Source organism: Oratosquilla oratoria, chromosome 4 (genome assembly GCF_046742065.1).
Source record: "Oratosquilla oratoria isolate Oo_2021 chromosome 4, ASM4674206v1, whole genome shotgun sequence".
Lineage (NCBI taxonomy): Eukaryota > Metazoa > Arthropoda > Malacostraca > Stomatopoda > Squillidae > Oratosquilla > Oratosquilla oratoria.
The window spans coordinates 76,824,146-76,841,632 of record NC_134780.1 but is presented as its reverse complement, the minus strand read 5'-3'; the positions used below and the strand labels follow the sequence as shown (position 1 = coordinate 76,841,632).

Here is a 17,487-nt window from a genome sequence, read left to right as displayed (position 1 = left end):
TGCAACGGTGAATTGGGTTGTTTTCAGACGAGGCATGCCCTAACTTAGTCATTATCTAGTTTTTCTTGCCTTTTGTTATTTGCAGCGTGGTTCTCGTGTGACTTTTATTTCTGAAAAGAACAATATCGAAGGAGCTTGTTTAAATTGATATTGGAAATGATCTGTTGGGTGCCTTAGTTTCTTCTTTAAGTTTTGGTCTAGCCTAAGGTAACCTCTAATTATATTCAATGGTACTTCATTTATATACATTTTTTTTCACCAAAGTGTGTCACTACTGACATCTCCGGAAAGTTCTGATAGATGTGACTGTTATCCCTAGGTGGTGTTTGACAAGATTCGTGAACTAAACCAGGTGGACAGCCCTGGTAAAGGTGGAAAGCCAATTCCAGGCAAGCCAAAAAAATACAGCCAACTCATGTCCACTAGTAAGAATATCAAACTTCTCTATAACACGGTCCGTGACTACAGAGACTCTGAAGGAAGGCAGCTCTCTGAAGTCTTCATGAAACTACCTTCAAAGTCTCTCTATCCAGATTATTATGAGGTAGGTATAAAGACTTACAATGTATCTATGATGTTGTGTAACAGATGTTTGGTTTAGAATTATGCACCATATTACCACAGTTTATATGTACACATACCAAATGGTGGCTGAGTCAAGGCATGTAACCCTCCCTCTACCCATGTGTATTGATCTTATACTAAGAGCTTTTACCCCCTTACAAAGGAGGTAGCTAAGTCAAAGGCACGTAACTACTCCTACCCATTCCACTCCCCTCCACCACCCCTTCCTCCCTCTCATCTTAGCTCTTCGTGGATGACTGGTCATCCCTGTATTCTGCCCACTGCTCTGGGTTAGAAGTAGTGTAGGAAGACACAGTACATCCACAGCAAAGGCTCTTCATATAATCATCACCCCCATTCTGTCCCCTCAATGCAGAAAAAGGGAAGACCGGGAGAAATCCCATTGGGCTGCACCAAAATATCATCTACACATAAGCACCCCATCCCCTGCCCCTCCCTTGCATAACAGTATCATCTATACACAGCAACTCAACTCATCCCTATCTTCTGCTTTCCTTTCTTGCTCAAGGTCCCGTTCACCCCATCCATATCTTCCTCAGTCATCCCCTCAAGTTAACTCCCTCCATCTCTGCCTTCCACACCTCTTTTACTAATCTTTCATTAGTCATTTTTTTTCCATATATCCAAACCAACCCAGTAATCTTTCATCAACCCTGTCTCCCATCTTTCCCACCCCTACTCACCTCCTCACCTCATTTCTCACTCTATCCAACCTTGTAATCTGTCCCTTACTTCTCAAACATTTCATTCAAACACATTTAAACATTTCCTCTCAGCCTCTCTTAAATTCCAATTCTGTGCCCCATACAGTGCTGTTGGTACAATCACCCCTTCATATATCTCCTCCTTGCATCCATTCCCATATGCCTATTTCTCATTACACTTTTTAATCCTCTAAGTCACTTGTTTGCTTCTCTCACTCTACAGTTTATCTCCACCACTCCTCCCTTTTCTTCCACATTCAATTCCAAATACCTTAAGCTATCTACTCCCAGCCTCACTCCTTTAACCACTTCCATATGGTGACGCCTACGTAGGCAGCATGAGGAGCAAGTGGGTACTCGATGATGCCGACGTCGCCATCTTGATAATATTTATTGTAGTCGTACCTATGTAATTTCCATTCTCTCTAAACTGGCTTCATCAATTTTCTATGGTTATCAAAATACACGGGTGAAAGAGAACGAACAATTGAGCACTGACTTTATTTTTTATCATGCGATTATTATGACGCAACATCGCACGTCGGGCAGCTAATGCTGCCAGACGTGCGATGTGCCCCGGAGTGAAGAGGTTAAGAGAAGGGGTGGCTATACTAGTAAGTGAAGAGATAGATAAACATGTAGTGGAGTGGAAGGAGGTTTTCTCAAGGATAATGTGGATGAAGGTGAAACTGGGAAAGGAGATGTAGGTTTTTCTAAGTGCATATGGGCCTGGTAGTGAGAAGAGTGTAGAAGAAAGATAGGCTTTTTGGATAGATTTAAATGAGTGCACAGAGGGATTAGGGAGAAACATCAATGTAGTAGTATTGGGAGACCTTAATGCTAGGGTAGTAAATGAACCAATTGATGGAGTGGTTGGGAAATGCGGAGTTCCAGGAAAGAATTGTAGTGGAGAGTTGACGGTGATGTGTCTAGAAAGAGAGTTGATGATAGCAAATACAGTGTTTCAGAAAAAAGTCAAGCATAAATACACATGGGAGAGGGTGGTGGATGAAAGGGTGGTAGATGGGGCATTAATGGACTATGTAGTGGTGGATAGGAGTATAATAGGAAGAGTTAAGGATGTCCAATTTAATGAAGCGGCCTTGCTGTGGATGTGCTGTGTCTTACGACACTGCCTCTGACCCAGGGCAGTGGACAAGATGCAGGGATGACCCGTCATCCAGGAGGTGCCAAGATAAGAGGGAGGGTAGAGGATGAAGGGGAGTGGAGTGTATTTAGGGATGGAATGTGTGGGAATGGTTTTTATGCCTTTTTCTTTTTGGCTACCTCCCTTGTAAGGGGGGAAAACCCTTTGGTATATGTATATATGTGTGTGTGCATATGTATATATATATACATGGATGGGGTGGTGCGAGAGGTAAATGCAGGGGTAGTGGGCAAGGGATTGGAGATGGTTAAAGAAAATGGAGAAAAGTGGGAGGTGAGCCAGCTGTTGTTTGCGGATGACACTGCGCTTGTGGCAGGATCGGAAGAGGGATTGAGAAAGTTGGTGACAGAGTTTGGGAGAGTATGTGATAGAAGAAAGCTAAAGATAAATGTGGGTAAAAGTAAGGTGATGAGATGTACAAGGGGTGAAAGTGGCAGTAGACTGGAAGTGAGCATTAAGTGAGAGCGACTGGAGGAAGTGGATAGTTTTAGATACTTGGGTGCAAATGTGGCAGGAAAAGGTGGAGTGGAGGTGGAGGTAGAATGTAGATTAAGAGAAGCGGGTAAATGCCTTGGTGGATTAAAGAGTGTAATGAGGAATAGACATTTGGGAATGGATGCTAAGAGGAGACTGCATGAAGGAGTGATTGTGCCAACAGCACTGTATGGGGCAGAAACATGGAACATAAGAGAAGGAGTTTGAATGTGTTTGAGATGAGGTGTGTGAGAAGTATGATTGGGGTTACTAGGCTAGATAGAGTGAGAAATGAGGAGGTGAGGAGGAGAACAGGGGTGGAAAAGGAGCTGGGAGATAGGATTGATGAAAGAATATTAGGATGGTTTGGACACATGGAAAGAATGAGTGAAGAAAGACTAGTAAAAGAGGTATGGAAGGCAGATGTGGAGGGAGTGAACATGAGGGGATGTCCTAGGATGAGGTGGATGGATGGGGTGAAGGGGGCTTTGGGGAAGAGGGGAATGTCTGTTGAGGAAGGACGGGAGAGGACAGAAAACAGGGGTGAATGGAGAATGGTTGTATATGGATGATGATGTGATTGCATGAGGTGGAATGGGCGGGGATGGGGGTGAGGTAGTATGTGTGAGCAAAATTTGACACAGCCTGAAGGGATTTCTCCCCGTCCTCTCCTTTTATACAATGGGGGGACGGAGAGGGGGGTCGCCGATTTAATGAAGCGGCCTTGCTGTGGATGTGCTGTGTCTTGCGACACTGCTTCTGACCCGTCATCCAGGAGGTGCTCAGATAGGAGGGAGGGTGGAGGGATGTTGAGTGTATTCAGGGATGAAATGGGTGGAAATGATTTTATGCCTTTCCCTTTTTGGCTACCTACCTTGTAAGGGGGAAAAAGCCTTGGTATCTGTATGTATGTATATATATACAGACGCTCCTCTACTTACGTTCATTCGTTTTACGTTTTTTCGATTTTACGTTTGAACTGACTGTAAAAAAAAAAAATTTTAGTGAATTTTTTAATTTAGCGCGCTCTCCGTAGTTCAAACGATACTTACGCATGACGCTGCATCCATTGTTTATATGGCACAAACGACAGACTGAACGTGCCTTGCCTCATCCTCCCCCTCCCCCTCCCCCTCCCCCTCCTCCTCCACCATCTCAATTTATGTTGCTTGAATTTAATTTATTTGAAATTAATGTTATCATTTTACAATGTTATGTGTATAATTAATGATTTAGGGGTGTTTTATAAGATACGGTAATAGAATTTACGGATGTATGTTACAGTAACAACTTACATTCATTTTCAACTTACTTTCGGCCATTCGGAACATAACTAAAACGTAAGTTGAGGAGCGTCTATATATATATGTATATATGTATATATATATATACATATATCCTGTCAAGAGGGATTAGCTTGTTAAGTGTAGTTGGGAAGGCTTATGGGAGGATTTTGATTGAGAGGATTAGGAGAGGAACAGAAGGAGTAATTGATGAGGAACAGTGTGGATTTAGGATAGGTAAAGGTTGTGTAGATCAGATCTTTGTGGTAAGACAGATATGTTAGAAAGCTATAGGAAAGGGGAAGGATGTTTTTTGGGCTTTTATGGATCTGGAAAAGGCTTATGATAGGGTAGACAGAAAGGCACTGTGGGAGGTTATGCAGATATACAGGATAGGAGGAAAGCTTCTGGGAGCTGTCAAGAGTTTTTATGAGAGTAGTAGAGCTTGTGTCAGGATTGGAAATGGAGAGAGTGAGTGGTTCGAGGTAAAGGTGGGACTTCGTCAAGGATGCGTTATGTCGCCCTGGCTGTTCAACTTATACATGGATGGGGTGGTGCGAGAGGTAAATGCAAGGGTAGTGGGTCAGGGATTGGAGATGGTTAAAGAAAATGGAGAAAAGTGGGAGGTGAGCCAGCTGTTGTTTGCGGACGACACTGCGCTTGTGGCAGGATCGGAGGAGGGATTGAGGAAGTTGGTGACAGAGTTTGGGAGAGTATGTGCTAGAAGAAAGCTAAAGATAAATGTGGGTAAAAGTAAGGTGATGAAATGGACAAGGGGTGAAAATGGCAGTAGACTGGAAGTGAGCATTAAGGGAGAGCGACGGGAGGAAGTGGATAGTTTTAGATACTTGGGTGCAAATGTGGCAGGAAAAAGTGGAGTGGAGGTGGAGGTAGAATATAGATTGAGAGAAGCGAGTAAATGCCTTGGTGGATTAAAGAGTGTAATGAGGAATAGACATTTGGGAATGGATGCTAAGAGGAGACTGTATGAAGGAGTGATTGTGCCAACAGCACTGTATGGGGCAGAAACATGGAACATAAGAGAAGAAGAGAGAAGGAGTTTGAATGTGTTTGAGATGAGGTGTGTGAGAAGTATGATGGGGGTTACTAGGCTAGTTAGAGTGAGAAATGAGGAGGTGAGGAGGAGAACAGGGGTGGAAAAGGAGCTGGGAAATAGGGTTGATGAAAGAATATTAGGATGGTTTGGACACATGGAAAGAATGAGTGAAGAAAGACTAGTAAAAGAGGTATGGAAGGCAGATGTGGAAGGAGTGAACATGAGGGGACGTCCTTGGATGGGGTGAAGGGGGCTTTGGGGAAGAGGGGAATGTCTGTTGAGGAAGGACGGGAGAGGACAGAAGACGGGTGAATGGAGAATGGTTGTATATGGATGATGTTGTGATTGCATGAGGTGGGATGGTGGGTGAGGTAGTATGTGTGAGCAAAAGTTGACGCAGCCCAAAGGGATTTCTCCCCGTCCTCTCCTGTTATGCAATGGGGGGACGGAGAGGGGGGGTCGCCGATTTAATGAAGCGGCCTTGCTGTGTATGTGCTGTGTCTTGCGACACTGCTTCTGACCCAGGGCAGTGGACAGGGTGCAGGGATGACCCGTCGTCCAGGAGGTGCTGAGATAAGAGGGAGGGTGGAGGGATGTGGAGTGTTTTCAGGGATGGAATGGGTGGGAATGATTTTATGCCTTTTCCTTTTTGGCTACCTCCCTTGAAAGGAGGAAAAAGCCTTGGTATATGTATGTATGTATGTTTCTCTTGTCATACTTTGCCACTAGTCTGTATTTACTGCACAGTGAAATACATACATACATATATATTCCAAAGGCTTTTTACCCCTACACAGGGGGTAGCCAGAAAGAAAAAGGCATAGAAACCACTCCCACCCATCCCATTTCCTATATATTCCACTCCCTTCCACCCTCCTCCCTCCCTCTTATCTTGGCACCTCCTGGATGAAATGAAATGAAATGAAATGGTGAAATACACTGCACATTTTAGGGACTATTTGAGTGCCCTGATAGATGAGAGCTACACATCATTTATCTATGTTAAAATCTCTCATCATTAGTGAATGCTGAGATGCTTTAGTATTATTGCTATCCTCTTAAACCTACTCTACAGTTTCATTGACTTCTTCTTTCTCTGGTCCCTCTGATTGGGGAAGAAGAATGTTTTCACCGTGTTTCTAGGCATTCGAAGGTCTGGGAGGGATCCAACCAGAACCCAAGTAATTAGTCATCAGATGTAACAAACACAGTTAAAAGTAAATAGAAAATCTCATGTAGAAGGTATGGACAAAATTTCAAACATACATCTGAAACGTCTAGGACAACAACAATACATACATTCATACATATACCAGAAGGCTTTTCCTCCTTCTAAGGCCCAACCATGGTATACATCCACCCTTCACCCAGCCCATTCTCGCCCATCACCCATTTGTTGTCCGTTTTATCTTAGCTCCATGTGGACGATGGGTCATCCCTGTCATGTACCCGCTGCTCGGGTCTGAAGTAGTGCAACAAGACAGAACACCTCTATCCTGTTAGTTAACAACTGGGTAGGAATATAATTTCCATTGAAAGCATAGAGGCAAGCTTATAATCACACTATGGAGTCATATTGTGAGTAATAATGTATCCATGGAAAACTAAACCTCCCTCTATTTTTTTTCTTAAAGGTCATCAAGGAACCTATTGACCTCGAGAAGATACTGCACAGGTGGAAGAGTGCCACTTACAACCACCTAGATGACATCCTTCAGGACCTTACTCTGATGTTCCAGAATGCCTGCAGATACAATGAACCTGAATCTCAGATATATAGGGATGCTCTCACATTACAAAGATTAGCTCTGCAGGTATGATAAAGCTCCATTAGTATAAGGATAAACACACTGTGTTCTTGTATTGTTTACTTATCATATTCATTTATTTATATGTCTATTTTTTCCAGTCTTACCAGTGTATGAAAATAATCATCTTTAGGATTTTAACCTGATGTGTAGAACCTAGTTAAACTAGTCAAATATTGTGTGTGAAGACGTAAGTTTCATTAATGTAAAAACCAAATATTTTTTATATTTTAGATATAGTATGGAGGGATTGAGGAAGTTGGTGACAAAGTTTGGGAGAGTGTGTGATAGAAGAAAGCTGAAGATGAATGTGGGTAAAAGTAAGGTGATGAGATGTACAAGGGGTGAAAGTGGCAGTAGTCTGGAAGTGAGCATTAAGGGAGAGCGACTGGAGGAAGTGGATAGTTTTAGATACTTGGGTGCAAATATGGCAGGAAAAGGTGGAGTGAAGGTGGAGGTAGAATGTAGATTGAGAGAAGCTAATAAATGCCTTGGTGGATTAAAAAGTGTAATGAGGAACAGACATTTGGGAATGGATGCTAAAAGGAGACTGTATGAAGGAGTGATTGTGCCAACAGCACTGTATGGGGGCAGAAACATGGAACATAAGAGAAGAAGAGAGAAGGAGTTTGAATGTGTTTGAGATGAGGTGTCTGAGAAGTATGATGGGGGTTACTAGGCTGGATAGAGTGAGAAATGAGGAGGTGAGGAGGAGAACAGGGGTGGAAAGTGGGTTGGGAGATAGGGTTGATGAAAGAGTATTAGGATGGTTTGGACACATGGAAAGAATGAGTGAAGAAAGACTAGTAAAAGAGGTATGGAAGGCAGATGTGGAGGGAGTGAACATGAAGGGACGTCCTAGGATGAGATGGATGGATAGGGTGAAGGGGGCTTTGGGAAAGAGGGAAATGTCTGTTGAGGAAGGACAGGAGAGGACAGAAGACAGGGGTGAATGGAGAATGGTTGTATATGGATGATGTTGTGATGCAGAGGTGTAATGGGGGGTGAGGTAGTATGTGTGAGCAAATTTTGACGCAGACCGAAGGGATTTCTCCCCGTCCTCTCCTTTATTGGGGGGACGGAGAGGGGGGGTCGCTGATTTAATGAAGTGGCCTTGCTGTGGATGTGCTGTGTCTTGCGACACTGCTTCTGACCCAGGGCAGTGGACAAGGTGCAGGGATGACTCGTCATGAGAGGGAGGGTGGAGGGGTGTTGAGTGTATTCAGGGATGGAATGGGTGGGAATGATTTTATGCCTTTTCCTTTTTGGCTACCTCCCTTGTAAGGGGGAAAAAGCCTTGGTACATGTATGTATGTAGATATAGTATGCACATTCCAAATAATAAGATAGGTTACATTAAAGTTTTCTTTTGTATTTTGAAGAAACGCTTGGAGCTCAGCACAGATGAGGACGGAGTTCCGCATGTTGTGGGTCTTGTCCAGGAGCTCCTTATGTCTTTGTTCATCAGTGTTTTCAACCATGAAGATGAAAATGGACGATATACAGCAGGATCATTTTCTGACTTGCCAGATAATGATGGGGTGAGTAATTGATTATTATATCATTTGATAAAGTTGAACATACTTGACTTGTAATTTGCCCATTAAAATTTGTAGAATGTTATGTGAGTTTAGATGTTAAAATGCATATGTGCACCTCTCACTCTCTCACTCCCTGTCACTCTCTTGCCTTTCTTTTCTCTCTCCTGTTCCCTGTGGTAGGGGGAAGTAAGAATACTGCCACCTAGCTTTTCCACTCGGGTCATAAAAGGAGGCTAAGACAGGATAAGCTTTCCCAACTACACTCAACAAACTGATCCCTCTAAAATGACTACTCTCATTTGTCCCCTTTTCCCTTGTAAAGTGAAACTATACAGGCATTCTCCCAGTCCTCCAGCACTTTACCTCCCTTATACAGACACATAACCTCACCAACCAGTTGACTATTACCATACCTCCCTTCTTCAGACACTAAGCATGACACCCATCTAACCCAGGAGTCTTACCTGCTCTCATCATTTTCAAAACTACTTGCACCTCATCTCATTTCTACTCCATTCTACTCTGCGATTAGTGTAATTTTCTTAGTACCTCCCACTGCTATCACCAATCCCTGTCCTCCACATTTAACATCTTCCCCTTACCCTCCTCTTCTGTCAATTTTTGTCCATTTGTACCATTTACCTTTTCTTATCACCCCTCATCCCCCCACCCATTCCACCTCATGCATCATAACATCATCCATATACAACCATTCTCCATTCACCCTTGTCTTCTGTCCTCTCCCGTCCTTCCTCAACAGACATTCCCCTCTTCCCCAAAGCCCCCTTCACCCCATCCATCCATCCTAGGATGAGATAGATGGATGGGGTGAAGGGGGCTTTGGGGAAGAGGGGAATGTCTGTTGAGGAAGGACGGGAGAGGACAGAAGACAGGGGTGAATGGAGAATGGTTGTATATGGATGATGATGTGATGCATGAGGTGGAATGGGTGGTGAGGATAGGGGGTGAGGGAGTATGTGTGAGCAAAATTTGACGCAGCCCGAAGGGATTTCTCCCAGTCTTCTCCTTTTATGCATGGACGGAGAGGGGAGGTCGCCAATTTAATGAAGCGGCCTTGCTGTGGATGTGCTGTGTCTTGCGGCACTGCCTCTGATCCAGGGCAGTGGACAAGGTGCAGGTATGACCCATCATCCAGGAGGTGCTAAGATGGGAGGGAGGGTGGAGGGGAGTGGAATGATTTTATGCCTTTTTCTTTTTGGCTACCTCCCTTGTAGGGGGGAAAAAGCCTTGGTATATGTATGTATCTTTTTCTATATGAAGGGACAGAGAAGGGAGGGGGTTATTGATTACGGGAAGCGAGCATGCTATGGATAGGATGTGTCTTCATGCATTGATTTTGACCCAGGCCAGTTTGTGGGACAAAGGAGGAAATATGTAGGGAAAAATGATAAGGAAGTGGTGAGGATAGATTAGTTCCAGCTGTGTTTTGCTGCATTGCCTCTGACCTGAGCAGTATGTCAAAGGACAGGGATGACCCTTTGTTCACAAGGTGCCAAAATGGGAAAGATAACGCATGGGCTCTGTGTGTGTGTTGGGTTTAGGGTGAGTGAATGGTTTGACTCGGCCATCCCCTTTATGAGGGGGAAAAGCCTTTGGTGTATACATAATCGTGGAAAGCACTGTCAGTTAGGAATATATGATGGTATTTATAAGATTTTTTTTTTTTTTTTCCCCATTTCAGAATGAGGTCAGAAGAACACGAGTTATATCGTTTGACATAATGAAAAGGCGTTTGGACAAGGGATTGTACAAGAGGCTTGACCATTTCCAAGATGACCTTTTCTCCGTATTGGAACGGGTACGACGACTGTCGAAAATGGATTCTCAAACATATCAAGACTCCATAACACTGCAGACAGAATATCTAAAAGTCAGGTAAGTTTGAGTGTAGACAGTTTGTGGCATAAGATGTTGAAGATTCTGTTATTTATCAACTATGCATCCACATCATGGTATCCCTCAGCTAGCTACCAAGGGTCCTCAGTACTCAAAATTGAATACTCACTACTCAATGAGGAGGGGACAAGGATGGCCCATTATCCTCAAGGAGCATAAAAGCAAATACAAGTGGATGCTGGATGGATGTGAGATGGATAAAGAGTGTGTGCATGCCTTGGCTAGTCACCTCTCTTCTAAAGCGGCCCATACACGATCAATTATATTGCGCAATTTCATTGTCAATACTCTGAATTGACAATTAAATTGACCGTGTATGGGCGATATATCGCCCATACGCAGTCAATTTAATTGTCAATTCATAGTATTGACAATGAAATTGCACAATATAATTGATCGTGTATGGACCGCTTAAGGGATAAAAGGTAATTTACTGTATGTATAAATCTCTCTTGGTTCTCAGTCTGTTAGGGATAGATTTTATGAGATTTTTTTTTTCTAATGTTGGTATTGGTATTGCAGAGATGAACTGTGCAACAATGGGTCAATTCTTCAGTCCCCAGCCCTCAGTTACACTGATGCTGAGTTCAACCAACAGCTTAATAAGGCTCAGGGCAGCCAAGGGACTGTTGAAGATGGAAATGATACTTCCATGGATGTCCCTGATGAAGATTCAAAGGTTTTTGATTGGTTGTATTGAAAGTTTTCATGCTGATAATTTGATATAATATATTTATGTATTTTATTTTATTAATTCATTTTATTTATTTCTATTTTTTGCAACATAATTAAACCTTTCATGTAATAATTATTAATACTGATTTATTTTGGATACCATACAGCCTGTAACCGAAGGTGCCAACAGCTCTATGAGTCATAACCAAATCAAGTATTATGTGGGTGATTTTGTGTACGTCGATACAGGAGATAAGGTAAGATATATATATATTGGTACACATTCTGTTTTCTGTAATGTACTTCAAATGAGAGTTATAGTTGGAGACACCAATCTTGCCCCTAGAAGCAAGTGGCACTCCATGGGGTCCTGTACGTCGATACAGGAGATAAGGTAGAATATTTACATATTGGTACACATTCTGTTTTCTGTAATGTACTTCAAATGAGAGTTATAGTTGGGGACACCAATCTTGCCCCTAGATTGGTGCCACCCACCCCCAGGACAGAATACAATTAGAATTGGAATGGGTGGGAGTGAGTGCATACCATGGCTAACTACTTCCCTTATCAAGGGGAAGAATCTCTTGATATATAGAATTGAATTGGCATTTGCCAATTTATGATATATTGGAAGATATGATGTAGTTAGCTGAAGGTCTCAACTCCCCTTCCCCTTGTACAGCCAGATAAAGCTGTTAATTAAGGATGAATTCATCCTCTTGGGCTGTAAAAGATTTAAGGTTATAACCTATCTCAACCTATAGATGGTAACTTTCTTCTGTATCATTTCTGATTTGGCTATTCCTCATTCAAAGGGGAAAAGGTCTTTGTTGTGTACTATATGTAAGTCAGACAAAATTGTCCAGTTGAGGGAACCCCTCTTTGCTATTGAATGGTGAAGTAGTTTCATGTGATTGGGAATAAAGACTTGAGAAATTATATAATAATAAATGAATGGAAGAATCATAATTAATGTATTCCTCACACTTTATGATATTATTTTCATACACACAGAATACTGAATATCCCATTGTACACATTGAACGACTGTGGACCAACAGTGAAGGCAAACAAATGTTGTATGGATGTCACTATTATCGGCCTCCAGAAACCTTTCACGTCTCCACCCGCAAGTTCTACGAACAAGAAGTGTTCAAAACTGATAAACATAGCCCCTTACCATTGAAAGATGTAAGTATTAAAAGAAAGGTGTCCCAATACTAAATATAGGTATGTGTGTGTGTGTGAACTCGTTTTGCTGGCCAGACACCAGCTAGTGAATACCTCTTATGAATTTATTACTTCCTATGAAGTTTATATATCTTCAAATAGTAACAAGTGATTGAGTTGTGTTTCTTGTATACGTATAGCATTATACAGTTACAAGTAAAAGATAAAATGTAGTGTTCTAGTGATTTAGAATCAAAACACTATTCTGTTACTGTACTCCAAAGGAAGGAGTAGTAGAATAAAGTAAGCAGAGTATGCTTTGTGTATTTAGTTTTAGTCACATCTTTTTCTTTTGTTGATTTATATTTTCTCTTTGCCATTTGTATTACCGAAGGAGCAAAATGGCTTGTGAAGGTTGTGTGAACCTGGAGGACTGTCTCAGGATCTGTGAGGAGGAAATTCATCTTCTCAAGAGGGCACTCTGTGAGAAGAGTGAATCCTTTCCACAACCCAAAGAGCGTACCACCTCTTCCACTTCTGCCACTGCCTGTGTTTGGTAAACGGGCCCTATGGAGCCAAAAATATTATCATTAGCAGAGGACAAACTGTTATTTCAAGAACTGTCTAGTTTCTGCAACCAGGTCTTATTGATAATGGGTGATTTCAATTTTACTGACATTGATTGGATGACCCTTGAACATGGCCATATAGGTAGTTGCTTGATAGATTTTCTTGGTGACAGTTACATAGTTTAACATATAAAAGAGCCCACAAAACACGGACATTTACTTGATCTATTGATCACTAGCTGCAAAAGCATGATGACCCATGAAGTTGGTGAAACCATTGCAAGTAGTGATCACAACTTAGATTCAAACTGCTAAAAAAAAAATTAAGAAAGATACTTGTGTATCTAAAATACCCAAGTTCAGTAAAGCTCAGTTCATAGGACTATGTCAGGAGCTTCAGCTTACATATTGGGAGGCAAAATTAAGCAAAAGACCTGTAGATCAGATATGGGAAATTTTTCAAAATACACTTACTAAGATGACTCATACTTACATTGTGTTTAAGGACAAACACTCCCCCAAATCAGGCTTGCTGAAATTGGCTTGAAAAAGAAACGGAAAAAAGTACAGGTAGTCCTCGATTTATACAGTAGATGCGTTCCAGAAGGGACCGTATAAAGTAAGGAATTCATACCCAACCCTGTGGACTTTGAATACCCAATCCCCCTAGTACTCCTTTGAAGGATGTGTTCGAAATAAAATAATCTTTCACTGCATACGTTTTGCATTAAACAGATTTCTATTATGTTTATTAATGTTTTTATTAAAAAACTGTACTTACAACTACATAGAAATAAATCTTTCACTGCATATGTTTTGCATTAAACAGATTTCTATCATGTTTATTAATGCTTTTATTAAAAAACTGTACTTGCTACTACATAAAAACGACAATGACTGGGAAAAGTTTAAACACAAAATTATTTCATTATGTTTTTCCTCTATTTTGTTGCTTTCTCCTCTGATCTGTCACCATTAGCCCGGCTGGCGGGAAACAGCTAGCTAGCAACACCTTGTGGCTGCATTTCTGAACTAAATCGCCGCTCAAATTTTAACTTGCTTGAAACCGTATATTTCTGAGGAATTCATACAATGTAATGAATAACCCCTATTTTTAGACACTATAACTCTGAATTCGTATAAAATAAACTCGTATAAATCGAGGACTGCCTGTATTGATAAAAAGAGACAGGCTTATAAGAAATACAAGAGCTTGGCTGCACTTAATGACTATCAAAGTTGTGTAATAATAGAGATTTAAAAAAAAAAAGACAAAAAAAAAAAACAATATGAAATGAACCTCGCTGATAAATCCAAAGAGAATCCCAAAGAATTCTATGTTACATTAGAGATAAAAGGTTGAACATTTCTTTTCAAAACATCTTTTTATTCCTTTCAAGATATCTGTTATATTCTTGCCCCATTTCACTTCTGCTCTCCTCTTTGCCTCCTTTATCTTACGCTTTACTTCACTTTTCTTTGTACCTCTCATATATATAAATATATATATATATATATACAGCAATGTACGGGGCAGAAACATGGAACATGAGAGAGGAAGAGAGAAGGAGTTTGAATGTGTTTGAGATGAAATGTCTGAGAAGTATGATAGGGGTTACTAGGCTAGATAGAGTGAGAAATGAGGAGGTGAGGAGGAGAACAGGGGTGGAAAGGGAGCTGGGAGATAGGGTTGATGAAAGAGTATTAGGATGGTTTGGACACATGGAAAGAATGAATGAAGAAAGATTAATTAAAGTGTGGAAGGAGTGAATATGAGGGGCCGTCCTAGGATGAGATGGATGGATGGGGTGAAAGGGGCTTTACAAAAGAGAGGAATATCCGTAGAGGAAGGACGGGAGAGGACAGAAGATAGGGGTGAATGGAGAAGGGTTGTGTATAGATTAGGCTGTGATGCATGAGGGGGAGTGGATGGGGGATAGGTGGTGAGGAAGTATGTATGAGAAGAAAATTTGACGCAGCCCAAAGGGATTTCTCCCCATCTTCTCCTTTCTTACATGGGGGAACGGAGAAGGGGGGTCACCGAATTAATGAAGCGGCCTTGCTGTGGATGTGCTGTGTCTTGCGACACTGCTTCTGACCCAGGGCAGTGGACAGGATACAGGGATGACCCGTCATCCAGGAGGTGCCAAGATAAGAGGGAGGGAGGAGGGTAGAGGGGAGTGGAATATATGGGAAATGAAATGGGTGGGAGTGATTTCTATGCCTTTTTCTTTTTGGCTACCCCCCATGTAAGGGGGAAAAGCTTTTGGTATATGTATGTATGTGTGTATATATATATTTCATTGAATGAAATGGCTAGCTTGTTGTGACAAAGCTTTTTGTCAGTCTTCTCTTTTTTGTAAGGCAACTTTGCCTTCCATAGGCAGGACTCCAAGTAATTCCCCATATGCCATGAGATAGAAATAGGCATATTCGAAAACCAAACACTTTTTTGCACCTCCTGGTGCTTCTTCAGTGGCAATTGAAGTAATGGAGATTCCATGAAGATCAGGAACTTTACACTTGGAAGGTGGATAGTGATTGGCTGGATTGCTAACTGTACCTAACCTGCAGCAATCCAGCCAATCACCATCCACCTTCCAGGTATAAAAGTTGCTGATCTTCATGGAATCTCCATTACTGCAGTTGCCACTGAAGAAGCACCAGGAGGTGCGAAAATGCGTTTTGGCTTTTGACTATGCCAAATATATATATATATATATATATATATATATATTATCTCTCATCTGTGAACCTGTTTATTTATTGCAAAATATGAAATAGCCCCTGTGCCTTAAATTCAAATAGCCAAGGACATAAGATTAATAATTTATTTTCATGAACATCTCTGATGCATTCGGAACAGTTTGACATGTGTGGTAGACACTCTTACACTGAAAAAGGTGCTTGCTCTTAGAAGAAGGAGGCATTGATGGTGTGCTTTTATGTTTCAGGTTGTGGGAAAATGTTTTGTCATGTCCAGTTTAGATTACTTCAAGAGTGTGCCTGAGGGCTTCGATAACGAGGACGTATATGTTTGTGAATCACGATACAACACAAAACATAGAATGTTCAAGAAGATCAAGGTATGTTTTAGAGGAATCTTTGTTAGGGATGTTGTAGAAGTATGACCCATCAGCAACCCCCTCTTCATCCCCTCATGCAAAAAAGGGATAGTGAGAAATCTATTCGAGCTGTCAAATTATTTTTCACACATACCACCCACTCCCCCTCATGCATCACAGCATCATCCATACACAATCATCGGCTATTCACCCCTATCTTCAGTCTTCTCCTGTCCTTCCTCAACAGACATTCCCCTCTTTCCCAATGCTTCTTCTACCCCATCCATCCATCTCATCCTTGGTTGCCCCCTCATGTTCATTCCTTCTACTTCTGCCTTCCACACCTCTTTTACTAATCTTTCTTCACTCATTCTTTCCATGTGTCCAAACCATCCCAATACTATTTCATCAACCCCATCTCCCAACTCCTTTCCCACCCCCGTTCATCTCCTCACCTCCTCATTTCTCACTCAATCCAGCCTAGTAACCCCTATCATACTTCTCTCCTTCATACAATCTCCTCTTAGCATTTATTCCCAAATGTCTATTTCTCATTACACTTTTAATTCCCCAAGGCATTTACTCACTTTTCTCAATCTACATTCTGCCTCCACCTCCACTCCTTTTTCTTCCACATTCGCACCTAAATACATACATATACCAAGGCTTTTTTTCCCCCTTCCAAGGGAGGTAGCCAAAAAGGGAAAGGCATAAAAACACTCCCACCCATTTCATCCCTAAATACACTCCACACACCCCCACCCAGCCACTCAACTGAGCACCTCCTGGATGACGGGTCATCCCTGCACCCTGCCCACCGCCCTGGGTCAGAAGCAGTGTCGCAAGACACAGTAAACATCCACAGCAAAGGCTGCTTCATTTAATCGGCGACCCCCCCCTCTCCGTCCCCCTTTGCATATAAGGCGAGGACGGGGAGAAATCCCTTCGGGCTGCGTCAAAATTTACTCACACATACTACCCCACCCCCCCGCCCATTCCTCCTCATGCAATCACAACATCATCCATATACAACCATTCTCCACTCACCTCTGTCTTCCGTCCTCTCCCTTCCTTCCTCAACAGACATTCCCCTCTTCCCCAAAGCCCCCATCACCCCAACCATCCACCACAACCAAGGACGTCCCCACATGTTCACTCCCTCCACATCTGCCTTCCATACCTCTTTTACTAGTCTTTCTTCACTCATTCTTTCCATGTGTCCAAACCATCCTAATATTCTTTCATCAACCCTATCTCCCAAATCCTTTTTCACCCCTGTTCTCCTCCTCACCTCCTCATTTCTCACTCTATCTAGCCTAGTAACCCCCACCATACTTCTCAGACACCTCATCTCAAACACATTCAAACTCCTTCTCTCTTCTTCTCTTATGTTCCACGTTTCTGCCCCATACAGTGCTGTTGGCACAATCACTCCTTCATACAGTCTCCTCTTCGCATCCATTCCCAA

At 42.1% G+C, this 17,487-nt stretch overlaps 1 protein-coding gene across 16 annotated transcripts in view; it reads left to right on the top strand.

Moving 5' to 3' along the window:
* Window positions 1-17,487, top strand: part of polybromo (protein) — an 86,496-nt gene that overhangs the window by 15,490 nt on the left and 53,519 nt on the right. For 15 of the 16 annotated variants that reach the window (XM_076184411.1, XM_076184413.1, XM_076184410.1 and 12 more), the window contains 8 exons: window positions 320-544; window positions 6,906-7,085; window positions 8,462-8,620; window positions 10,323-10,516; window positions 11,060-11,216; window positions 11,380-11,469; window positions 12,230-12,406; window positions 15,909-16,040. In XM_076184411.1, the coding sequence (XP_076040526.1) occupies window positions 320-544; window positions 6,906-7,085; window positions 8,462-8,620; window positions 10,323-10,516; window positions 11,060-11,216; window positions 11,380-11,469; window positions 12,230-12,406; window positions 15,909-16,040 (1,314 nt within the window). Of the gene's footprint in view, window positions 1-319; window positions 545-6,687; window positions 6,786-6,905; window positions 7,086-8,461; window positions 8,621-10,322; window positions 10,517-11,059; window positions 11,217-11,379; window positions 11,470-12,229; window positions 12,407-15,908; window positions 16,041-17,487 lie in introns of those variants that run through there. The other variant, XM_076184415.1, reaches the window with a different exon arrangement.